The 24,887-nt window shown below is 51.9% G+C and overlaps 2 protein-coding genes across 9 annotated transcripts in view; both read right to left on the bottom strand.

Moving 5' to 3' along the window:
- HOXB3 (homeobox B3) overlaps positions 1-24,887 on the bottom strand; it is a 54,757-nt gene that overhangs the window by 15,622 nt on the left and 14,248 nt on the right. The window contains exons 1-2 of one of the 8 annotated variants that reach the window (XM_043904277.1): positions 24,514-24,648; positions 8,437-8,614 (exon numbers count right to left, since the gene is read on the bottom strand). The gene's annotated coding sequence lies outside the window, so the exon portion shown is untranslated. Of the gene's footprint in view, positions 1-514; positions 534-3,641; positions 3,968-4,079; positions 4,097-4,974; positions 4,996-8,436; positions 8,615-10,697; positions 10,834-24,513; positions 24,649-24,887 lie in introns of those variants that run through there. The other 7 variants (XM_043904275.1, XM_043904278.1, XM_043904284.1 and 4 more) reach the window with 7 other exon arrangements.
- Positions 10,104-13,099, bottom strand: HOXB4 (homeobox B4). Its single transcript, XM_043904300.1, has 2 exons — positions 12,417-13,099; positions 10,104-11,593 (listed from the first exon to the last, which is right to left on the bottom strand). Exons 1-2 carry the CDS (start codon positions 12,871-12,873, stop codon positions 11,295-11,297), a joined length of 756 nt encoding a protein of 251 aa, XP_043760235.1. The 5' UTR covers positions 12,874-13,099; the 3' UTR covers positions 10,104-11,294.

Below are 24,887 nucleotides of genomic sequence, written 5' to 3'. Positions count from 1 at the left end.
TTTGAAGTGCCCAAAACATCTTGGCCATTCCCAACACCAGTTCCTACCCCAGCTGCTTCACACCTGATTTAGCGCCCCCGGGGCCTACTCTAGAGATGCTGCCTCTGGGATGGCCTCGGCTTTGGGCAGCTGCCTGTGAGAAAACAGAGAGCCTGGAGGAGCTTCCAGACCCTAAAGTCCTTTCCTCAATGCCGCCCATCCCAAGGGGATGGGCTCTTTCTCTGCTTGTCTCTATTTGTTTTTCTCCTCTCTCTCCCCCTCCCTCCCTCTCTTTCTCCCTCTGCCTTTTCTAACCATCTCTGTGGTCTCTGTCCTTTCTCACAGTCTTTTTGTCTTCTCACACTCTGCTTCTCTCTTTGTCTTTAGTGAATTTGAATTGGGCTTTGCTAAGGACTTCAACTTCGGAGTGTCTCCAGAAATCACTTCTGGACTCGCTTAATAGGCTGGCCTCTGGGCAATGTGGAGCCCTTGGTCTCAGGGCCCTGTCCTCTTGGGGGTGGTGGGGGGGACTCACCTTTCTTCCATGGAGACATCTTCTACAGAGAAGGGGGCCAAAGTGAGTGGTTTCCTTTCCACTTCCCTTCTCACTTAACTCTTGTGTATGTGCCTATCCAAGTTGGGGAGTGCCTTCTGCCAGGACAGCCTCCCTGCCCCTCTGAGTGGCCTTTGTCTCCATTCTCCCTGTCATCCTCTCCTTGGGCTCTGCCTTGACCTCCCTCCTCAGAAAGGGAAACTGCTGCTGCTTCTCTTTCTGGGACCCTCTCTTTTTTCCTTCTAACTTTCTCTCCTCATCTAACTCCTCAGCTCATTAAAGCATTGGCAACCCAGCTTCGTAAAGGCACAGGGATAAACACTATAATTATATACACAAAAGTGGACTCCAGCAGAGTCTGGGGAAAAGATAAGAATCAGCAGCTTTCCTAAAGCCCCTTCTATCAAATACATTCTGCCCCATCTCCTGAACAGCACAAAAGCCAATAGTGTGTGTGTGTGTGTGTGTGAGGCAGGGCACTTCATGGCTACATGAACCAAATGTTTAAAAAACAACAAACCTGCTGATCTGGAGGGTAGGCCTGTATGCCTGGATGGAAGGCATCAGGCCTCACACAGTGAGATTTAGTAAGGGGCTGGAGACGGACTAAAAGATAATGGTAGAGAGGGATGCTCTCCTGCTTTTGTCTCCCAGGGAAGAGAAGAGGAGGGGGTATCCCCAGGGCCAGAAAAGACAAAGACCTGAAGGGGGCAGAAAGAATGGAGGGGAAAAGAAGGGGGGTGGCGGATATCAGGCCTCCACCGAGACAGGGGGCGACAGCAGAAAGGGGAGTTGGAAGCACAGGGGCAAGGGCCTGTGAGGTTGGCTCTCAGCTCTCCTCCGAGGCTCTGGCCTGTCCCAGGGAGCAAACCCTTCAGCCTTCTTCTGCTATTCCCCACCCTCCAAAACAGGCTGAGCTCAGAAGCTACTAGCACCCAACTGTTCCCTTCCCCCTGGCTCAGGGATTCTAAGACTTCAGCCTCAATCCTAAAGCACTGGATTGAGGGTGAACTCGCCCTCTCCACTTTTACCCCTGCCCCCATCACTTCCCAGGTGAGGGAGAAGGAAATAGTTGCTTCCCACATTGAGGGGTGGGGGGCTTCTCCAATACCAAGGATGGGGGGCCTGAAGGGTCTTGAGCCCCCTATCCCTCAGGTCTCTCTGCTGCTCCTCCAGTCCTGCCCACCTCCCCATGATCTCCAGCCCTGTCAAAGCTGCCCTTGAATCCAGTCTCTCCCCAGCTCCTTTTAGCAAGACCAGGTAACGCCCCCACCTCATCCCAGCCTAGGGTCTTGGCCTTCTCCTTCTCTTTCTCACTAAACCCTTTTCAACCCAGACTCCCAAATTGGGAGGCCTCACCTACCATCCACCCCAAAAGCTGTCTGTTAACAAGGACAGGGCTGAGTGCCCACTTGGAGCAAAGCGTGGGAGTGAGCTCCTAGGTGGACTGGGGCCTAAGCAGCCGCTCCAAGGCACAGCTGATGCCATGAATAATTAACACCTGGGCGCGGCATCACTCTAATTTTCCTGCTCAAAGGTTTACACTAGCAGGCAGAGTTAAGTATCACAGATAATAGTGGCTATAAAGTCAGTTGGCCGGGCTCCAGCCAGGGAAGGAGATGCTAGCAGCCCCAACCGAACTTGGCCAAGGCTCCCTCTGCCTCTCATCCATAACAACTTTGGCTGGGGGCGGGGGGCAGTGCATAACATCCCCAAAAGCCACCTCTGGCTTTGCTCTCAACCAGCAGACCCCTCCCCAATGGGGAGGTACTGTGACCTCTCCCCCTCCCAATCTGTACCCCATTTGCTCCCTCTTTGGATGGGGACTTATGGAGAGGAACACATCCTGTGTCCTGAAATGCTCTCCAACTTTCTGAGACCACCTGGAAACATTTCTCTTCTAGAAAAACTTAGAGAACTTTCCCCTCCTTTAGCCCTCAATACACAGTCCCTCACCGCTGAGGAAACTTTCTTTGTTTCAGGAGGTCGAAGGAAGGCTACTAGGGTGTGAATTCACTTCCTTGTTTTGTTAGACAGAAGGGTGGGGAGCCAAAGCTTTCAGCTTCCCTCCCTGCCCTTCAGCCTCTGCCTCCATTGTCTCCCCCAGCTTGGGTAGCTCCTATCCCACCCTCAACACTCTGTCATACACGTCAGTCCTATAGGTTAAGCTTGAACACTATAACCAAATCCCTTCAGCCCCCTCCAGTTGCAGAGGACTTCTTTTTGGTCCCCATGGATTGCAAACATCTTTGCCTTCAACTTCAGTAATTTCTTCTCCTGCCTCCACCTCTCTTTCCCCCAGGCTCCTTCTGCCTTCAGAGTTGGGTTCTTTACCCCCGGCAACATCGGAGCAGCCAAACTCCTGGAGGGGAACTGCTGAAAAATGAAGCTCTCTCTGCTGCTGCAGGAATGTTGGCTGTTATCAGGCTCGCAAATATAATTTTTATATTAGGTCGTGGTCTTTGACTGGGTTTATATGCCAATGAGGCATTTCTAGTTTACCAAATTTATACAAATCTCGCCTTAATTGATAATCACAGATGCTGTAATTTAAGACCTCCAGCTATAGAGCTTTCATATTAACTGCTGATATATTACTGTAAATCGTCTGAAATAACCAACTCCTGGGAGCAGAGCAGAGAGAGAGGAAGTGCCTCCGAGAGTGACTCTTTCCCGGCCGCAGAAATAGCCCAGCTTCCACATCATTTTCTGTGAGAAATGATTTATCGAAGACATGGCCATAAACAACACAACTCGCTCACAAACACACGCAGACGCGCACTCACGCACACACACACACACACACACACATACACACACAATGGCTGGCATGCCGGCTGAGAAGCTGACACCCATATTGCTATAAATCAAGAAAAAGGTTGGAGGAGAGGGAGAGGGAGAGAGAGAGAGAGATAGAGAAGAGGAATATTCCTAAAATCTCTATGCAATGCCTCAATGGGTACAAACACACAGAGCACCATGTGAAGAGAAATGGCAGGAAATGAAGATGGCTATTTGTCACATTTTACGACAATAACATTAATAACAAACAATAAATTTACATGGACATATAAGACGCGGTAGGTAGTGAGAAATCCCTTCTACTTACAATACCCCAGCCCGCGGTGTGGCTCCGGCTGCGGGGCTGTTTTATTGCTGCCTCCCTCTCTTTTTCTCTCTCTCTCCCTCTCTCTCCCCCTCTCTTTTTTTTTTCTCGGGGTACAGGCTTGTTTTTCAAAGGACAGTTGAATTGCACGTCAGAAACAGGGAGACCGAGCCTGTGATTTTCCTGACGAATACATATCTATTCTGCAACCTCGGCATTAATTATTTAATGAATCACGTGACCAGGAGGGGGAAGGGGGTCTTTCGATTTCAGGCTCAAAGGACCACTATGACCTTCCCCTTCAGGAGGAGAAATTTTCCTGTGAAATAGGTTCCCCCCAACCCACCAATGGAATAGTAGCCAGTTCTCTTTCCCACATTCATATCTGTATCTGCTGTTTCTACACTTCCTAACCAGCATCCCCCCCAGACACACACTTACCCACAGCCCACCACTTCTCTCTCCCTTCTCCTCCTGCTTCTGCTTAGTTTGTGAAGGTGCAGAAATAGTCTGCAGGGGCGTCTGGGGGGTGGGGTGGGATGGGCACAGAGTCCTTCTCCAAGCCCCTGGATTTCTCAGCATCCAGTTCCTCTCTCTACATCCTTTAACATTAACATTCTCCCCAACTCTATTTTGCCCTAACTCCCAGGGTATTTTAGTGGGGGCATACTCCCCCTCTTCCTTACATGACCAACAAAATTTCTAAAGGGACCAGCTTCAAAAGAAACATTTCATAGATCCAGATTATATGTGTATAAAGAAGGGGGTTTCTGGCTTTAATTCTCTTTTTTAAAAAATCTTTTGTGGTACCTTTTGAAAGGGCAGAAAAGGGACAGGGTGAAGAGATGACTTGGGAGCTTCCAGAGTTGAGAGTAACCACAAGGGGGACTTTTTTTCCTTGTGTTGTTACTGTTATATGGAACCAAATTCTACTGAGAATACGCTCTAGAGACAAAGACCTGGACTAAGAAGATTCCTACACAAAAGAAGTGGGTGCTCAATCTCTGGGTACTTCTGTCACACCCTGCCTCAGTCCCTCCCCACCCCCAACACACCAGTGAAGATAGCTAGAGGTTTGAACTGGAGGGGAGGAGAGGGAAGAAAGAGGCTTTGAAGTTGGCCTGACAGCCCAGTTTCTATTTTCCAGGTGTTAGTACCCCCCATGCTTCCAATCAGCAGACAATGGAGACAGATCAATAGGAAAAAGATGAGGGGTTTCATATTGAAGGGTTAAACACTGGTGCTGATAGAAGAAATCCATCCCCTCTGCCTAGAGAGAGAAACATACACAGACTTCTTCATCTCGGTATAAACAAAACAAAACATCCTTCCAAACCTTCACATACAGCTTGGCGCCAGAAGGAGCAGACCAGATATGACCAGAGTCCCAGAATCGAATCGGAGTCTTTGGCCACGGTGTAGGATGGGGTTGCAAAGGGAAGCAGAGAAGACATTCCTGAAGGAGCCCCTCGCCCAGCCCACACTTCCAGCCTTATCTTCAGCAGCTCTGGGGCAGCCGCATGGGCCGGCCGACAGGAAAGAACAGATGTGGTTTGGGGCGGGGGGGCAGGGGGCCGAGGAGCGGCCAGCGGTTTGTCTGGAGGGGTCTCAACCGAAAGCAACTCGAGGGGGAGAAGTTGAGGACCCAGGTGCCCTCACCACCCCTGAAGAAACGGTGTCTGGGTCCAGCAGGAGCGGCGGCGCGCGCCCCGGCCGAGCACTGGGCCGGCCTGATCCCCTAAGAATACCGCTCTCAACGCTCGGGTGGGGCGCCGGCTGGCCCGGGCTCTGTAGGGGGGTGATCGGCTTTGATTGTGCAGATACAAAACGCAGACTGGTATTGAATTCAGCCGCGCGCCCGGCTCCAGCGAGGGCAACTCCCTGCAAGGTCCTGGCCAGAGAAATCCATTAAAACTGCCCTCCCCCCAAGAAAAGCAGGCCACTAAAGTCTAAAAGAAAAATAGAGGGCGGGGGCGGGGGTAGCAGAGAAGAGAGGAGAGAATATGCGGGAGCATGGGAAGACACCAATCTCAAAACTGGTAAATTCATTTTAAGGACGAGCTAAAGAAAAGCCGGTGACACGGAGGCACGCCGGGCAGGTTCTGTTCAAATGCCCACACTCTTCGGATCCTGGGAATGTCCATGTTCAAATAAACAAGCGCCGGGGCGCGAGCAGAGAGCTTTCTTGCTGCCGATAAAGCGAACGTTTATACTGTGAGAAAGGCAAGATTGATTTACGAATCTGAACGCGCCGGTTTTATGGCCGATCACAAATCCGTCAGCGCTCAACTCACGCTGGGAAACTTCCCAACTCCGCTTTCCAACCAGACCCCCCTCCCGGGGCCGCCGCTTCCATGGGAGACCCACCACGGGCGCTGGGGCGGCCCCAGCGGCAGCCGGCACAGGCTGGTCCGGCAACCCCACTCTGCCCTGGCGGGTGCAAAGAGGAGGGGGCATGGGGGGGCCGACGAACTGGATGAAGAGCGGTCCAAAGGTTCCGAGGATAGAGGTGGCCGCTAGAATTGTAGAAGGTGAGCCCAAGGGGCTGGGGAGCCTGCCGGGCCGCGCTCAGCTCTACAGAGGTTGGGGGTCTGGCAGTGAGGGTGGGGGGAAAGTCCCTCGGTTCCCTTTTGAAGGAACCCCAGCCTTCCCTTTCCCTTTGGTGGATCTGTAATCCTCACGTGTCAGAAAGTAGGTTGTAAAGACCCAGGTGACTAGATCTTTGTCACCTGAGCCTATAGAGGGCTCACAACAGTTTATCTGCTCTGAGGAGTTATGGGTGCACATCTCCCCTGAGTCCCAAATATTTTCATTTCAGGAGAAGTCCAACTTGCCTTTCTGCTGGCTCCCTTTTCTTACCAAGGCCACCAGCCCCTGCACTTGTTAAGCCACCCAGGGACAAAGGAGAGGATGCCAACCAACGCCAAGCCAGTTATTGCTTGTCTGAGACAGCCCCCAAGACGTAGGAGACAATTTACAAAATGCAAACCAACATCCCACATATATCCCAGCAAGGTTCTGTTTCTCCTAGTCCTAACCAAGGGAACATTTCCTTTTCCCAGCTGGAATCTGTCTGTCTCTCTCTTTGTCTCTATCCCCTCCTAAGAGGATGGCTGCTGGTATAGATTTTTTAAGATACAGCAAGTAGAATTCAGATTTGGAAAGGCTCTCTGTTGAGTTCACATCTTAACAAATCCTCCATGCGTCTCTTAAAAGTTGTTGGAAACTTTGGTTAATGTGGCACAGCTGTCCCTGGAAATGATCAGACAGCCTACACTGACCCTTCTCCCATCTCTTGCTCCTCTGGTGGGGAGGTACTCTGTGGGCACTGTGAGTCGCTGGGGTGGGATTGAAGACTGGGGAAGGGGATGACAGTGATTATAGAAGTAGCTTCCTAAACAAAGGGACTTCAGAAAATGGGTCAAGAAGCTGTGGATTTGGAGAACAGACCTTGAGAGATAGTAACCACAACGGGGCCCTCTCTCTCCTTAGGACCCAGGGGCTTGCTCCCCTAGCTCTCTGAAGCCCCTGGACCTCTCATATCTGTCTCCCTTTGTCTTTCTTCCCTCAGCCCCCTCCAAAGGGACAGGAAAGGAGGAGGGGTGAACTGGACATGGATGGAGGGGTGAATCTGCCTGAGGAAAGGAGCTCTGCACAGGAAGAGAAACCAGCACCCTACTTCCCTCCCCCAGCTGAGCTTTTTTTTTTTTTTTTTGCTTATTTTCTCTCCAATGGACAGTAATAGAAAAATTATCCAGAAACTTCAAGATAGAAAAAAAAAAAGGGTTGGAGTCTCGTGGGGGGTGGAGATGGGACATGCAACAGCCCAAGGACCCCTCGATGCAGAGGTGTGACTTTCCCTTCTGGGCAGGAGGCAAGAGCCAACACAATGTCCAGTCTCAGGTCAAGGGGCTTCCGAGGTCATTTTGTGGTTCTAATACTGAGCTAATCGCCTAGAAAACGTGGCCTCTCCATGAACTCTCTCTCCTGCCAGTCTCCTACTTCCAAACCCTCAGTGAGTCCCAAGGAAGAAAGGCCAGCACATTCTGGTCTGAGGCAGAGTCTACTGGCTCCTTCACCCTCAGAAGCAGGGCCCCTGAGCGGGGAACAGAGTCCCTAAACCAAGACAGCAAAAGGAAAGCAAACTAAACTCTGAGCCTTCAGGAAAAAGGGAGGGGGCAGAGTCGAAGAGGAAGATTCTGGCGTCAACGAACCTTGCCTGCAAGCAGAACAGTTTCCTGCTCCAGAGAGTAGCAAATATTTGTCCAGAATCCCAAGCTAGACACAAAAAGAAAAACTGAAGACATCCACCTATACCCCCCAAAACTGCCTTCCATTTTTCCAGAAAGTAGCAGTGACAACAACTCACCGGTAAACAGACCTGTGGGATACCAGCCCCCAGGGTAGACATGCAGAGTTATGGAACTCACAGGCCACATGTACACCTCAACTCAGTACACACACACACACATATGCTGGGGCTCCCCAGGCCCTGCTGCATTTTCTAAAACCAGAAAGCACTTCTGAACTGCCTCCCTATCTTTTCTGGGGGTTTTCTGGGGCCCTAATACCTAAGTCCCAGTCAGTTCAAACACTCCAGGTGTCAGTCCCTGACCCAAGCATCTGTCATCATAAAAGGCATCAAAACCGGACCAAGCATCCACCATAAAAACCCTGTGAAGATAGTTGAAAAAGAAAAAGAAGGAGGCGAGAGAGTATTTCTTCTTTCCCTTGTAAAAAGAGCTCATAAAACGATTAAAAAAAAAAAAAAAGCCAACCCAGGCGGGGGCTTTGTTACCTTTGCGCCTCTCGCCTCCTCTCGCCTGAACTCCACGGATCCCATTCATGACGAACAGCTTCTTCCAAACTGAGAGAAAAAAGTTTTCAACTTTATGGTTCCAAATTTTTTCCCCCTTGCAGATCCGGGAGTGGCGGCTAACACTTTTTTCCCCCAACAGCCGGTCTGCGGAGATTTGCTGTTGAATAATAACAAAGGAGAGAGGATACGTATTTAAAGAAAAGAAGTGATTAATGGTTTTCTGTATAATTCTCACATTTTTCTTAGCTCTTGTCTACACAGAATGGCTGTGAACTTTAAGCTCCATAGAAATCTTTTTTTTATTCTATTCATACCTTCCTAAGAGCAGCTTTGATTTGGTTCTATAGAGACATTCCTGGGGGGGGAGGTGGAATATGCTTTTTAGGAACTATTTTCCCCCTCTAGAAGGGAAGGGCGGCTGCATCCCTGGGCAGCTAAACATCACACCAGCGATTCTACTGAAAACAAAGCTCGCTGCTCTCAACCTCCAGGTTCATGCGATTTGCTAAGAGTCTCCCCGCAGCATTGAAACGGGCGGTTCAAACACCCCTTCCCTTACGGTGGACCCTGGGCCGGTCTGTCCCAGGGCCCTAGCCAGCCTCAAACACCCAGGAGCTGAACCCCGGAGGAATGCAAAAGAAATAACAGAAAAACACGCTGGTGGAATTGGCTATTTTTATTTTCTGAAGCCAGTTGGGACTGAAAAACGACTTTGAATTGCACTTGCTCTCCAGAGCCCTGAAATTTTGGGGGGCGGGATGGCTGTACCCGGGGCCACTACAGGACCGGAGTCCGAGACCAGAGCCTTAGAACTTCTCCTGGGCTTGACCCCAAAGTGGCCCAAGCCTCCCCAGAGCTTCTGAGGGTCACTTGCACCCTCTCCCCCTTCCCCCATTCCATTCTAGGGGTGACTGGGACCTCAGAGACAGAAAGCTATTTGGTCCCCAGTCATACTTTCGATACTTTCTATGAGAAAGAAAATGAAAATTAATACAGGAGCAGGGCTTCACAAAAGAGGCCATTTGTCTTCTTGATTATCTATTTGCTTGTCAGAGTTTGAGCTATGGCACCGGCTAGCTCCTTTGTAATATAAAAATACTCTGAAAACCTGCAAACACCCAGAAACATCTGTGCAAAAAATTAGACTCATTAAAGCCTTAAACACCTCAGAGGAAAAGGATACCTTCTTACGGGGGGGGAAAGAGGCCAGCCGCGCAGAATCCTCCCTCACAACTTTAATAAGCAAAGAGCCGTCTGTCTAGAAAGAGACAGCTTTAACCGCATTTTATTTGCTTATGACAAATAAATCACAATATGAAAGCTTTTGCCATACTTAAGCCTCTTGTGTCCTACAATGAAACATTTTCTCCCCATTAGGGATTGGAGTCAGCCCTCCCAGTCCTTTCAATCCATTTTTGGACTAGAGGGAAAAAATTAAAAACCCCAAACAAAACACACCCATCCCAAAAGGAAAACACACCAGCTACCACCATTTGCAGTCCTCTGAGATAGAAATTCCCATTGGATCCTTTGAAAAAATTCCTCAACCACATTAATGTGAGGCCGAATGGACTGGGGTACTTAAAATATACACTGGGTGGCATTGGTCTGCATCTTTACATCAAGATTTCAACAAAAACACGCCGTGCTGATCACAAGAAACCAAACATTTATTTCTATTGTCACTCTGTACAGGACACACATTTTCACACCAACGAAGGGTTCTAGACTCAAGCAGCCCCAGGACTAGGAAGGGGCCTGGTTTGGAATGTCAGAAAGAGAATAGGAGAGAGGACAGACGCACATGACATAAAATAATAATAATAATAATAATAATTAATAATAATAATCAATGCAACGATAAACTATGGGAGAGGTCTCTGTAACCTTATCTCCCAGATGGGAAGGGCATTTTATTTCCTAGTTTCACATTCACTTTCAGTCTAGGAGAAAAGGCCTCCACTGCACAACTCTAGATGGGGGGGAGAGGGTTGTGTCCAGCTCCCAGAAGGCAACTGGCCTCTCACCCCGCCAGGCATGGCTTGACCTTCCAAAGGAGGGCCCTCCCGGTCTCTGGGTCCTCTTTTTCTTTCGGACTCAATTACCCTGCCCTGCTCCTGCGCAGCCGAGGCACCCTTCGTCCACCTGTCCCCAGCCTGTCGTCCCCACCCCGGCCCCAAGGTGGAAGGGGGGTGAACGGGCACGGAGGGGGAAGGAGGCTGTGTGCGCGTGTTTGTTACCGTGGCCAAAACACTGTGCTATCTGGCAGTCAGAGGATGCTTTCGCTGAGTTTCAGGAATGAGGGACAAAGAAAGAAAATCCAGACTGTCTTCCAAGAGCGGCAGCAGCAGAGGCGGCGGCGGCCGAGCCGGGCCTCATTTGTTAGCCGGGTGTCGAGGTAATGGTCGCCACCGAGGCCCGTCCTCTCCTCGGCAGAGTAAACAAGACAGATGGGCCTGGGCCTGGCGTGATTAAAGATGAAACGTGGATCCATCTTCGCCAAAGCTGAAAATGAGGAGTGCAGCCTCCTCCTATTTCTCTTTCTGTCTTTTTCTTTCTTCCTCCTTCTTCTTTTTTTTTTTTTTTTTAAGGAAGAAAGCAAGAGACTTGAACCTTGCTTCTGGGGGGCCTCGCCCGGCTCCCTACTGTCATTTCTATAAATAAAGCTTCCCCTCCCCCCTCCTCCGCATTTATTCGTGTAAATAGACAACGTGGGGGGAGGGCAGGTGGGCTTTTTCGGGCCCAGGCCCCAGGGTCCCCTCCCTCGTCTCCCCCAACCACCCCCGAGCTCGCAACCCACCCCCGCCCCGAGGTTCGCGGCTCCCGCAAGGGGGGCACTAGAGCGCCGGGGGGCCTCCGTTGGGCCTGCCAGGGGGCCCTCCGGCTGAGCCTGAGGTGCTGCCCGAGCGGATCTTGGTGTTGGGCAACTTGTGGTCTTTTTTCCACTTCATGCGCCGGTTCTGGAACCAGATCTTGATCTGGCGCTCGGAAAGGCAGAGCGCGTGGGCGATCTCCACCCTCCGGCGCCGAGTCAGGTAGCGGTTGTAGTGAAATTCCTTCTCCAGCTCCAAGACCTGCTGGCGAGTGTAGGCGGTCCGAGAGCGCTTGGGCTCCCCGCCGGCGTAATTGGGGTTGACTGGACACACACAGAGAGAAGGAGAAAGAGAAAGTTTTATTGCCCCGAAAGGGAGGAGGGGGAGCCCTTTCCTCCCGCTAACGCAGTGTCTCCCTCCCTCTCCCGCCGCCTCTTCTTCCTCCAGAGGGGGTGGGGACGAAGGAGAAAGCGGGACCCCAGGAGGAGAGAGAGACCTCTAAGTTTTGGAAGACTGTGCGGTCACGACGTTGTTGTTTGGAGAGGGGGCGGGGAGGAGTGAGGAATCTTCACAAGGTTTTAATCGCTCATCTCTCCCCCCACTTGGCCTGGGGCCCGGGATGGGAGAATGAGGGGTGAAAGAGGGAGGGGGGCTTCCCTAAACCTTTCTGTTAGTTCCCACCCTCCATGTTCCGATTCCAAGTAGTGCCTGCCCCCAGTAAAAACTTTTGCCCACTAGCCAAGGAGCCAGACTAGAGGAAAGAAAGGAAAAAATAAATACTGGGAGTTGACTCAACTCTCCGCTTAAATACAGATTACCTCCTCCCCCTTCTCCTCCCCCACCTCTCACACCCCTCCCCAATTTCCAACTTCACTGAGACTGCATCTCCCTGGCGAAAAAGTCGCTGGTGAGAATGGCAAAGAGGATGGGGAACCTACTTCAAAGGCGCGGGGCCCACCAGGCCATAAAAATTTATGGGGGATGTAATTATGTGGCTCTGAAAACAGGCGACCGTAAATCTCCGGCAATGGCGAGTTTATAGCGGGGACAATTGGCTTCCCCTAGCTCCCCCCACCCCCATGCCTTGAGGTCCCTTTGGTGTAAAGCGCCGGGGGTGGGAGGGGGAAGGGGTGCCCACGCACTCACCCGTGCTCACGTGAACTTTGCGCATCCAGGGGTAGACGACGGGCTCTTTGCACGCGGAGTGGGACGGGCTGGGGTGCAGGGGGTTCTGGGCGCAGGGAGGCGGCGGGGGGCTGCTGCTGACCGCCTCACAGCGCTGGCCGGGCTCCGGGAGGAGGGCCCCGGACGGCGGCTGTGCGGGAGCCCGAGGGGACAGCCCGGGCGGTGGCGGGGGCGGCGGGGGCGGCGGCGGAGGCGGCGGGGGCCCAGGGTCCCGGCAGGCCGCGTAACGCTGCACGGTGCACGCCGAGCGCCGCCCGAAGCCCGCCTCCGGCTGGAAGCTGCTCTCTCGCCTCTGGCCGCCGGCGTAGTACCCCGGCGAGTGGTCGCTGGGTAGGTAATCGCTCTGTGAATATTCCTCGCACGGAGGGAACTTGGGGTCGACATAGTTTGAGTTGATCAAAAAAGAACTCATAGCCATTAATTTCTGGGAATTGTCCACAAAATATACTAAAATTTATTCCGACCCCTGACTCGTTTTCCTGTTTCCGAAAGCCCTCCTACTTACTGTCAAGTGAACAAAGTTAGGGGCCCACGTGATCCTCGGAGCCAATGGCCGCCCCGCCTGCGATTCCCGGATAAGGAAATCTGCTCACCCGGACCCTACTCCAGCCAAAGACGTTTATTTCCCCTTCTTCTCCACCCCCCCTCCCTACCCACCCAACACCAGGATTTACATAGGGCTCCTGCGGAGCCACCGCCTCCTCGCCTCGCCTCGCCTCTCCGGGATCGGGGAGAGGGAGGGAGAGAGAGCGAGAGCGGGTGAGCAGGTTGCCACCCGAGGGCCTGTTGGGGCGCTGGGCGGAGCGCAATCCCTGGATCCCCTCAGAAGTTGGGGCTCTGAATATGGCCCCTTCCATCCTGCCTCCCTCCCCCAGGCCTTCCTTAGGGTCTTAGCCCCTCTTATCGATGGGGCGTATGGAGCATCTGCACCCAGCGTCTAAGCAGGGGCGTTAAGTGAGGGGCGGACTAGGGGCTCCGCCTGGAGAGGAGAACCCACACGGGGGAACGAGGCTTCGAGCGTGGGCCCTTTCTCTGCAGCCGCACAGGGAGGGGTAGGGAGTGAAAGAGGAGGCGTCGGAGCAACCAGGCGGGTGTACGGAGGGACTTGTCAGAGATGAATGGAACCACGGGCGGATCGATAGGAAATTCATGCACTAATTCGGGGAGACCTCGCCTTCCAAATCGCATTTAGCTGCGCTATTAGTTTGGCTGTGTCAGTCAGTCCGTCTGTTCCCCTCTCCTCTCCACTCCTCCCCTTATCCCACGCGGCCCAAACCGGGAGAAACGAGTTAGTTTCCCACACTGAACATGAACACTGGAGTAAAAAACCTCCAACTTCTGAGAGCACGTTGAATAGCAATTTGCTAATTCCAGAAACACCGGAGCAGGGCTAACCGCGGCGGCGAGATGTTCTAATTGCCGTTAATGCCGCGCCTCAGCAGCGAGCAGAAATCTCACATCCTTGTGATGCTAAGGATAGGAGCCTGGGTGATCCCCACACAATAACACCCTTTGGTAATCGCGTGTTTCCAGGGCATCTTGTTCTGCACCCAAACGGAAAAGCGACCTCTGCATCCGTTTGAAAAGTGAATTTCCTTTCCCTTCGCACACAGAAGACAATAGTCATTTTTACCAGATTTTCAGTGAAGCCTCCCTGAACCCAAAATAGGGAATAGCTGGACCAAAGGGAGAGGACAAAATAAAAACATCAGCAACAACATTAACCTTTTAAGAAAAGTGGAAAAGGACCAAGGCTCCCAAGGGCAGGCATGGGTAGATTTCAGGTAGGTGATTCCTCCATCTCTAACCAGTTGAGGGAGAAAAAGGAAAAAAGGAAGAAAGAAAAAGAAAGGAGTCTTCGTGTCACCGGATGGTCCTCATTTAGGAAAAAAAAATTTTTTCTTCAGAAAAAAAATGAGCGGAGTGTTTATGTCAACTACATATTCCCCTAGATACGAATTTGTGATCACAAAATTCCTTACACAAATTCGGATCTACAGGGTATATACAGAAGACAGACAGATCTTCTTGGCCCAGAAATTTTCCAGTCCTCCTATTTTCCACGCATCCTTCGTTTGGGGTATGGTTTCAGTGCTTTGATTTTTTTTTCCCCCTAGTTTTGAGCTCTGGGAGCAGGAAAAGGCACGGTGGGTCCATTCCTGGGATTAGAAGGTTTTCAACCCTCTTCCTCTTCTATTAGAGAGAAACAGAAACAGCCGGTCCCGCAAAGGGACGCGAACCTCGGGGCTGCTGTGCATCTCCGCGGCAGTGCATGAATTATGAGATGTAAACATTAGCTAAGCACAAAAGGAGGAAGGGTCATCCTGAGGCTGCGGCGTAGTCAGAATCAGGCCCTTCTGGGTGCCCTCCAGCCCCTCCCCTCCCCCAGGACTTTTTTTTCTTTTTTTTAAGAAAAACAAAACCCCAATCGGCAACTCCGTGTCCCTCTGCAGCCTTTAGTTTGTGATCAAACGAAAATCTAGATATTTTCCAAGGGGCCTCTCAGCAAAGGGAAGAGGGATAGGCGGCTGGGTGTGAAGGGGGTATCATAAAAGTCCTTTTGGAAAAATTCAATGGTAAAAAGAGAAACAGCTGTAAAGAAAAATGCTGGGAGACCGAGCAGATGGGGCCCCAGATATTTAATGACGGGCAATTCCGTTTACAACCTGAGAAAAAGATCAAAGGCGTTTCATTTCCGAATGGAGGGTGAGGAGGAACCGTAAAAGATGCAGCCAGATGATATTCCGGCCCCTCCCAACCTCCCATACCTCCTGGGGCCAGAAAAGGGGGATGATAGCTGAAGTGTGAGAAGGAGTCCCATTTCCCCCACCTCCCTAGCTCCTGGCAGGCTCTCTCCATCCAAACTTGCTTATTCAGCCACCTGCTAGGGTTGCTGGCAGTGGGACCTAAATGGGGATCTGGGAAACCTGGGGGATCTGGAGTTTCGAAGGGACTTCCTGAGGCTGCCAGTAACTAAGCTGGGAGACTGAGGATGGAGCTGAGGAAATGGCATCCTAGACTGTGAAAGCTAAGGGCCTTCAGAGGGTGATGGGAAGGGTGCACAGAACCTCTTCTCCACCGACTCCTCACTTATCGCTCCAGGTCTGAGGAATACCTGCATCCCTAGTGAATAAGTCAGAATAATAAAAATTTCTTTAATAAATACATCAACAAAACAAAACAAAACAACCCTCTAACCACCACACTCTAAAGGTCTGTGCCCATACCTGGCCCTGGGACCCTTGCACGTGGGTAGGAGGAGAGTTTTCACCTACCAGCCACCAAGTCCAGAGCCCTCTGATTTTCTATCCCAAATCTAGCTTGCCAGGTTTGGCCTCTAAGCTTGAATTCTAACACTAACACCTATATTTGAAAAATCACACACACAATAATATTGCAGTTATTTTTGCCAAGAGAGGGTCCAGTAAGTAATCTCATACCTCCATTTGGGCACTCAGGAAGACTGGCTCCTGGCCCTGGACCCACAGACAAATTGTGTGGATAGGACCACCACCACCACCACCACCCCAGCATCAAGCAGGGAACTGTCCTAGTCTTGTCAAAGGCCACTTTAGTCAGGGGCACCATTCCACTGGCCAGACCACTTCCCCTACCCCATACCTCCTGTTCTTCTCAACTCACCACCCTAAAACTCGTCCAACTGGTAGGCTTTTCGGAATTGGGAGAGGGCCTCTGTGCTGCTCTACACTTTCTTAAGAGATGGAGTCCAGGTGCCCCCAAGCACCCCAAGAGAGAGGGTGGGAAGCAGAGCCTGTGGGGTTGATCCTGGGGACAGACCGCAGAGATTTTTCTCCTCTGTGCGCTGGGAGCCGCCACCTGCCCATCCCATCGAGGGGTCGCACTCCCCACCCCAGCCAGTCCCGCCGCGAGGGGTGGAGGACTGGGTTTATCAGCGATTTCCGAGACGAGCTTGGCTAGAGCAGGAGGCTGCCTCTGCCCTCCACCCGCGAAGAGCACTAACATCAATACGCATACAAGAAAAAGCCAAGGCTCCGCGCGCGTTCAGAGCCACCTCCCCCGCGCTCCCGGTGGCTCGCCGGCCCGCCGGCCGCCTTTTCCCGGCCAGCCACAGGTTGCCGCAGTGACCTCGCTGCTCAGCCCCTCCGCCGTCCCGGGCGTGTCCAGCGCGCGCCACCAACGCTACCTTTTGTCGGCGGGGAGGGAGGGACAGAGCGAGGGAGGGAGTTCGCAGGCCGGGGAGGCGAGTCCCCGGGCGGCCAGCAAGGCAGCGGCCCGGAGGAGCGCCAGGCCCGGAGGGGCGCGGGCGGGAGTACTCACCGGGCCGCTCCCCGCGCCCTCCCGGCCGCCGGCCCGCCCGCGGGCCCTAGCGGCCCCCGACAAGCTCGCTCTCGTCCACTATTGTGTGTGCGGAAAACCGAACCGCCGCGGCGGGCAGAGGAGCTCCGGGGCCCCCTTGGTGGCCGGAACAAGACTTTTTTTTTTTTGGTGTGTTGTTTTTGAAGTGCAAGTTTTCGTATTAATCTCATACTTTGGCAGTCTTTGTTAAACAGCTAGGCGCGTCACCAGGCTCTCGAACATTTTAATAATTTTTAGACGCCGTGACCTGCGGTTCACCCCCTCTCGGGCCTCCCCCATGAGCAGGCAGTTACTATAATACGCTCGCGCAGTTCGCTGGGTCATATTGAATTTTGCGCTGGTCATTACTTGGGAGAAAAATGACAGAGCAAGGAATTTGATTCAGCTCATCCTCTCTAGCTCTACTTTTTGCCAGAATCTTCCCCCAACTCCTACCCCTCAAAGTCCCACTCGAATAGGGACTCAGCCGCCAGCCTCCGCTTTGATATTCCATCATTCCAATATTTTTTGTCAGCTTTCCTTCTGGGGGCAAAGAGGGAGTGGGTAGAACTCTACAAGGGTTCACTTTGCAGCCCCTGATAGAGACCAGCACCTGGAGAAGTGGAAATGTGGGGATCTGGGTCCCAGAGAGCAGACTTGAGCCAGAACCCCTATAAATGGTCGCATTGACAGGGCCTATATTCCCACTCAACTGCACACTCTGCTTTTTTCCACCCCTCTGCCAGAGAGATCCCCATTTCTGCCTGAACTGGAAGCTCCAGGGCCCCAGGAATGAGACCTCCACCTCCTGGTGCTGAGATCTGGTCCACAGGCCAGCATGTTTGGGTAAGATAGAATCCTGAGAGAAGGGCTGGACTGCACTGGTCAAACCTGGGGACTTGGCTTTCAGAGGCTTTAATTCTCCTTTAAAAATCAAAGAATATCCTCCCCACCTCCATTTTTATTTAAAATTACTTCTCATCTATACTATAACTCTTTTGCCTACCCCCAGCACCACCACCAGGAGGTTCAGAAACAAATCAAAGAGGTGCTTAAAATACTCAAGAGATTATCTTTGGTTTATCCCTCCAGGACAGGACTAGAAATGGGTGGCATGCCAGCAACACATTTCAACACATTTCAACCAGCAAAAGTAGATCAGGTGATTATCCCTCCACCCAGCTCAAGTCTCAGGGCAGTGTCTCCAAAGGGGTATCCCCCTAGTTTGGGGAGGTTGGGACTAAGCATCCCAAGGCACCCAGCTTGGCTTGGGATGGCGGAAGTCTTCCCTTCCCTATTGTGAGGCCCCACCAAGCCCAGGACCCAGTCTCCACAAAACTTGCTAACACTCTTGTTCCCCTCAGTGGAGGGGAAGAGACTGAGGAAGAACAGATAGAAATAGAATCTCCAGTTCAGGCTTTGATCTCTACTTCCTCTGGAACCCAGGAATTCCCTCCTGGCCTGACTCCCCAGAAAAATTTGCCTGAAGGCCAAGTAGAAATGAGGACCCATACCCAGTTGGTTTAATTTAAAAAAACAAAAAACAACTGGGGTCAAATTCATTTGTTCTCTTTTCTGGCCATGTTTCAAAAGGCATTGATATGAAAACTCTGAAATAATCTTTTTTTCTGGCAGGACAAATACCCAGAGAGCACCTCCAATATTAAATGCTTAGAAGAGAACGATGACATCTCATAATGCAACAAACAGTCATTTAAAGATCCAAAATAAGCATATGTCCTGGTGTTATAATTACAGTGTCTCTAAGCGTTATACTTATGAGCTAAGCTTAATGCATAGACTCAAAGTTCATTTCAGGTCGCCAGTTAAAAAGATCTCTGTGAGGCCATTCAGTATTTTTCCTTCTCATTTTCCCTCCCTCCTTGAAACAGGAAGAGAGGCATTCTGGAAGCACACACAAGTATAGGTTTGGGAGAGAGTGAGAAAATTAAGCTAACCTTCTTTCAATATCCAAGTGCTTAAACTCAAGCACTTTGGAAGGAGGGATAGGAGTTTTTAAACTCCCTCTAGTCCTGGCCCATGGTTACTGGACTCCAACTGCCTGGACCCCACCTGGGGGTTAGGAATCCCTGAAAAACTAGCCTGCCTGGAGGGAGAAGGAGCTGGGGGATTCAGCTATTTCGCCCCTTTAGAGGAAGCCTGATGGGGCTGGTGTGGGTGGGAATCAGGTCTTCCCCTTGGAAGGCTTCCTTGGCCCCACCAAACGTCCTACAAGGACGTGTGGGTAATTGGATTTTTAAAATGTGTGCGGCTGGGTAGGTTTTAATTAAATTTTATATGGCGACTCAAAGGTTATCTTTAGGAAAGAAAATTGAGTAGAGGATTGGCCATGCCCAGAGCGCTTTCTTTTGTGCATCTCCCTAGCCCACCAGAGCCAGTTTGGGGAGGAGGACTTCTTCCCTCAGTTCTCCTTTCCCAGATATCTGCCTCTCGGCTCAGTGCCGCTACCCCACTCCCCGAGCCCACGAGTCTTCCTTACCTCGAGCATCCCCTGCTCGCTCTCTTCTCTCTTCACACACACACAGCCTCCTCCCCTCTCCCACCCCGCCCCCGCCGCGGCCGGCTCACGCACGCTGTAAACTTTTGACCCTCCAACTTCGCGACCCCTCCGGCAATAACACTGGCCTCACCGCCCAGGGTCTCATTCTGCCGCTCTGGGTGCAGAAACCCAAGCGCAAACCATCTTCCCTGCCCTTCCCCCCCTCGCCTCCTCCCCCCGGACTCCCCCCCGCCCACAACTACCCCCACTAAGGGCCTTAGACTTGGGGAAGAGGAGTCAATCTTTTTCCATTATTAAATAACTCCTCCTCAGGAAAAGATGCCAGCTGCACTTCCGACTTTTTTGCACCACTTCCCGCATTTTCATCATCTCTCATGTTAAGATGCCTGGAAGAGCTGCTGACGACCCACCCCCTCCATTCCTGTGTCCCCCAGAGTGGGGGCTCCGTGGCCGTTGCCAGGCAAAAGGACATACGGCAGCCATAGAGTGGGCTGAAGAAGAAGGGTGATTCTGGGGCAAGGAGCGGAGAGAGCTTGGAGGAAGGGTTCCTTGGGACCGGAGGGGGCCCAGGGCCCCGAAGGCTGGAGAGAGAGCTCAGTGTCCAGGCTCTGCAAGGCCCAGCGGGCCCCCGGGCCACCTGGCCGGACCGCTCGCTGGCGCCTGGAAGGCTCCAGCCTGGCTGTGAACTTGGTCTAAGGCGGACTCTGCTGGCAGCTCGGGGACGTTACAGCCTCTGCCTGAGCTAGTGCAGCGGCCACGCGGCGACCTGCCCTCTTTCGCTTTCCTTTGCTCCCAAATATCACCTCCCAAGCCCCCAACTCCCACAGAGAAGGATTTTGTTCCTCCTTCCCAAGGCACCCTTGGGGATCTGTAAACAGAAAAGAGAGTTGAGACACATACAGGGAAAAAGAGACTAGGACAACCAGAAGCTCCGATATATCAGGTTTATGCTCCATCGTGTCCCCAAGCCCCCAAAAGGAGATGTTTCCACATGCAAGGACGTTCCCCCTTCTGCTCCCCTCAACACTCCTTTTTCAGGCTGAATCCACACTCCGCTCCACCAGGCCTTCCTGGGTCATCTCTTGACTAGACAAGCGGTGTTGGGGCCTTCGAAGTACCTTCCTCTCTAGACACATTCGTCCCTACCCTACTCGGCTCCAGCTCCGGGGGTCAGAGATGGTCAGTCGCTGCATTGAGAGGCCGCAGCGGGGCCGCAGCTAGGGAGGCTCAGACCAGAGTGTGGCCGTGCAGCGGGGGCGTGGGCGGTGGCGGGGGAAGCTAGAGGATGCCAAGAGATTTAGGGAGAGAAAAGATAGGACAGAAGATGCCTGAAACATCGTAGGAGAAAGAAGCAGGAGAGAAAGAGATTAAAACTTGGGAATGTGCTGATCTATTCGGGGTCCGACAGGTCCAGAATGGTCCGAAGTCCAATCCTCTCCAGTCTCCTGAATCCTCCACTTCCTCTTGAAGCCTGAAATCTAGGTCTCAGTAAATTCGCCAGAAGGAGGAAAAAAATCGGCCTAAACCTGTAGGAGCGCTGAAGGTGACGGCGGTGCGGCCGGCGGCGCTAATATATGCGGCAGCAGCTCGGAGCCCCAAGTAGGCCGGCGCTCGGCCCGTCTGCTGACCTCTGCGTGATCCCGAACTCTATGAATTATTGATGAGATATGAGCGTTGATTTCCCCTTTCAGGATGCAAACTCCATTATATTGTTAAAATGGCGATTTAATCGTTGAGAATAGCTTTGGTGTGGGTTTTTTCCCCCAACTCATTTGCGCCTCCTTCCTTTTCATTTAACTCTCTTAATTAAATCCTTTAACAGATTTTAATCACTTTTTGGAGAGAGGGATAGGAGGAAGGAGAAGGCCATCACTACCACCACCAACAAACACTAAACACAAGCCGGAAAGCCATAAAAAGCTTCTACCTTGGGGAAGTTGAAAGGAAGGTGGGGAGGGGATGTTAACCCCTCTAAGAATGTCGTGCTGGAAACAACCACCAGAGGATCCATCCAACGGAGTGCTGGGGCAAACTAACTCTGAAGTGTTTCGGCCTAGGAAGTGTTTAATTCCACCCTGAAGAACTGTGTAGTCTGACTGTGAAGAGTAAGTCAGGCTTACCCTTCTTGCTGAGAAGTCAAGGGACATGGAGCTTGGGGAAGACACGTGTTTCTTGTGGGGAAGCGATTCTCCAATCTGAGCCCCAGGGCAAGAATTACTGATAAATGTCCATTTTCCTTAAAGGCCCCCAATTTCTCCCCTCCCCCATCCCAAACAGCTTGGTTTCCAGGCGGTGTCTGGGTTAATTAATATGGATGTGTAACAGCGCTGCAGCAATCGATAAATCCCGCTGTGGGCAGATCCCAGCCTCGAAATCTGATTACTCTGAGAAACTCCAAAAAATGGACAGTCCAGTGAGCTCTGCCCTAAAAGAGAGGAAGTGTTCTTGCTAGCCCTGTTCTCCTTGCTTGGCTGGGCTGATCCCAAGCTGTGAAACCCATACAGACAATTGCCTTCTCTGCTCTGTCCCGAAAGGAACTGAGTTTGGGGGACTGTGCTGAGCGGTCCGCTTCTCCCTCATTTGGAATCCTTGGCGTCCACCTCAGCATTCAAACCCAAGGATAAAGGAGCCAGCCTAAGAGAGGAGCTTATACTTGGATCCTGCCCCTACACCCTGCTCCCCCCCAGACCCCAGTGAATACTTGTCACAGCCAGGGAAGAGTTAAGTGTCCCTGCAGCAGTTACAGAGAGGAAGCCGCCAATGAAATATGGGCGCTTGGAACTCCAGGCCCGGCTGGCTTTCCTGTTTACACTTCTTTATACTTCCTCCCACACCACAGCCTCAGAGAAACAAAATAAAAATAATAATAAAAAATAAGCAAGTGAGACAAAAAATTAAATTGTCCAGTAAGTAGTGGTCAAGCTGGCCTCAGAGGGAAACTATAGACTCACCCTCTGACTGCCAGTCTCCTCTACCCTGCCCCAGGTGGAAGGTGCCCACAGATGGGCATGAGGATTTGGCTAGTAAGTTCCAGCCTGCAGCTCAAAAGGTTGGGGCCTGAATCCAGCCAGGGAGAGGAGAGAAAGGAACAGCTTTCTTGGAGAATGTCTTGGGGAAGGCTGGAGAGCAGGACACAGCCTGGCCTGGGGCAGAGAGAGCTCTTTTGCATGAGAAATCCCTTGGAAGCTCTCATCCTCTCCCCCAACAGATCCTTGCTGGGGTTCAGGGAAGACAGTTACCTAGAGAACCTGAAGTGGGGAAGAGGAAAGCCCAGCTAGGCTGGGATCTTCCCCAGATAGGATCTGCTCAGAGCAAGAGGAGATCCTCCAAGAGTTTTGGCTTTTGTGGCAGAAGTGGGCACCCCCACCAGAGCTGCCCTTTGCCATTCCAGAAAATCTCTCTAGATATGCCCAGCAGATGTCCTTGGGCTGCTGGCCCCACACATTCTTTATCAGGATTTGCAGAACTGATGTGGAAGGGGGCCAAAAAATCTTTAGCGGCAGGCCTGGTGGTCTGGGGTTTCTGAGAGAGGGTGGCTGGTGGCATCAGAGTGAGATCAGGGGCACCATAGGAATGAGGTTGCCCAGGAGGCCCCTCATCAGATTCTGTGCCCACTAAACTCTTCCTTTGCATCTTATTTAACTCATTTGCCTTGTCCAGGGTGGAAACCTGTGGAAGTCGTGCCTCCAAATTTTACTAGAATTTTAAATTGTGCTTGATGTCCTCTGGGAGTTGAGCAGAATCTCCTTTCCATGGGGCACAGATGCCCCAACATTCTGGGAGAGATGTGTCTTCACACCAAGGGGAGGACACCTTTGCACTCAAAGCCTCTGTCCTCTGTCCTCTTTGCACTCAAAGCCCATGAAGGGTATCTGGTAAATTAGGCCTAGACAGGGATCTGAGAGCTCAGGGAATAGAGAGCAGCTGCAGGAGAAAGCGGAGATGGGGAGAGAGTGCAGATGTTCTTTAATGTGAAAAGGGGAGGATCTTGTGACCCTCTCCTGGTCCCAAAGATCAGAAACCTCTTAAGTTGTCACAGGTCCAATTCCAGGGACAACACGAGTTGGTGAGCTAAATCTAGAGATGGCAAAAACAGGCATGAGGGGATGGTTGATCCCCATGTATCTTAAAAATGGAGCGGTCAATTTGGTGAGGAAGAGGCCTCTACCTTTCAGAAAGAGGGTGACTTATCCTTAGAAAATAACGGCCCCCTGGGGGTCAAATAATGCAATCCTTCTGGTTTGCGGTGCCACAAAACAAAGGGCCTATAGGCTCTGGTAGGGAGAGAAGAAGAAAGGAGAGGAAAGAGAGCACCTTTCCAATTTTCTCTCTCAGCTCCGGAGACCCTTCTACTCTCCCGACGGTTGGGAATCTGTGTTCTTCAGCAACTTTTATTTTTGGAGGGATCGCTAGGGATCTGCTTAAACACATAGATCCTCTAGACAAAAAAAGAAGCTCTCCCCTTCTCCCCGCTCCTGGCCAGGAATTAGGTTTTGGATTTGAGGGAAATGCCCCCCTCTGTCTGCTCCCCACTTGGACCTCAGGACCCTACATAGAGTCAAGTCAGCAGGTTGGCCTGGGACCAAAAGTCTGAAGTTGGGTGCAAAGGCAGGCGCGGAGCTCCCCATCCCAGATAGCCCAGATGAAGGCATGGAGAACCCAGGTACCCCCTTTCATGGGTTCAAAGATCTAAAAGCCAGAGAGTGCGCCAGTGCAAGGCAGCCCACAGCAGCTGCTTAGCCTTCCCCAGGCTTTTTCTCAGCTCAGATGTATCCAGATAAAAGTGCCTAGCGGCGCGCCCCCACACACCCCTGACATATGAATGTCATAAAGGTTCTTTCCTGGGGGTGGGGAGGCGTCTATCTGAAGATGCCCAGTAGTGGAGTGCCCCCCCCCAACATGGGGCCCTCCTATCAGCAGTACACACCCCTCCTTTGTTGCCCCCTAAATTTCCAAGAGGACTGAAGGGACCCACACAAGCCTGCAAAAGAGTCAGGCACTCCTGCAAATAAAACCAAGCACCCCCCGACTGCGGAGGCCTTATCACACTGAACCAGGTACTGCCCCACTTCAGACACCCAGCTGGTCAGAACTTGGTGCAAAACCAGGCTAAATTTCCCCCACTTATTACCCTATAGCCCTGCTGGAGGCACAGTTTCCTTCCCCTACTTTCAAGCCCCACGATTTCAAGGGGAAAGGCGAAAGCTGGAAGCAACTTACTGCGGGAGAGCTGGGCCTGGGCTGCCGCCACACCACCGCCTTCTGGGCCCGGAGAGCGCTCACCTACCTCTGCCCCCTTCCCCACCACAGCGAGCAGTTAAAGTGTCACTTAACATTCTGGAGAATGTGAAATATACCGCGCGGTGTCAACTCCCCAAAACCATAAAACTAACTTTATGGACCTCACGTGACTTTCTCGAGCCAGTGAGGGGTATCTGTCTGACTTCTCCGCGATTTTTACGATCTAACTTCAAGATAAAACCCCTATCCATTTGACATCTAAATGTCATAGCGACTTTTGGGATAGTTTGCTATGGACAAAGGGGGACAAAGTCAAGGGGGAAGGGGGAAAGAGGGCCCAATAGAGCCTCCAA

Source organism: Cervus elaphus, chromosome 5 (assembly GCF_910594005.1).
Source record: "Cervus elaphus chromosome 5, mCerEla1.1, whole genome shotgun sequence".
Taxonomy (NCBI): Eukaryota; Metazoa; Chordata; class Mammalia; order Artiodactyla; family Cervidae; genus Cervus; species Cervus elaphus.
The sequence above is the reverse complement of the archived record's forward strand: the minus strand, read 5'-3'. Positions and strand labels throughout refer to the sequence as shown.

What these genes read in the sequence shown, in the direction of transcription:
- HOXB4 (XM_043904300.1), bottom strand. Translation starts at nt 12,873, where the DNA reads ATGGCTATGAGTTCTTTTTTGATCAACTCAAACTATGTCGACCCCAAG. An exon ending in CAAAGTTCACGTGAGCACGG is followed by an intron (nt 11,594 to 12,416) that starts GTGAGTGCGTGG and finishes GTGTGTGTCCAG; the next exon opens with TCAACCCCAATTACGCCGGC.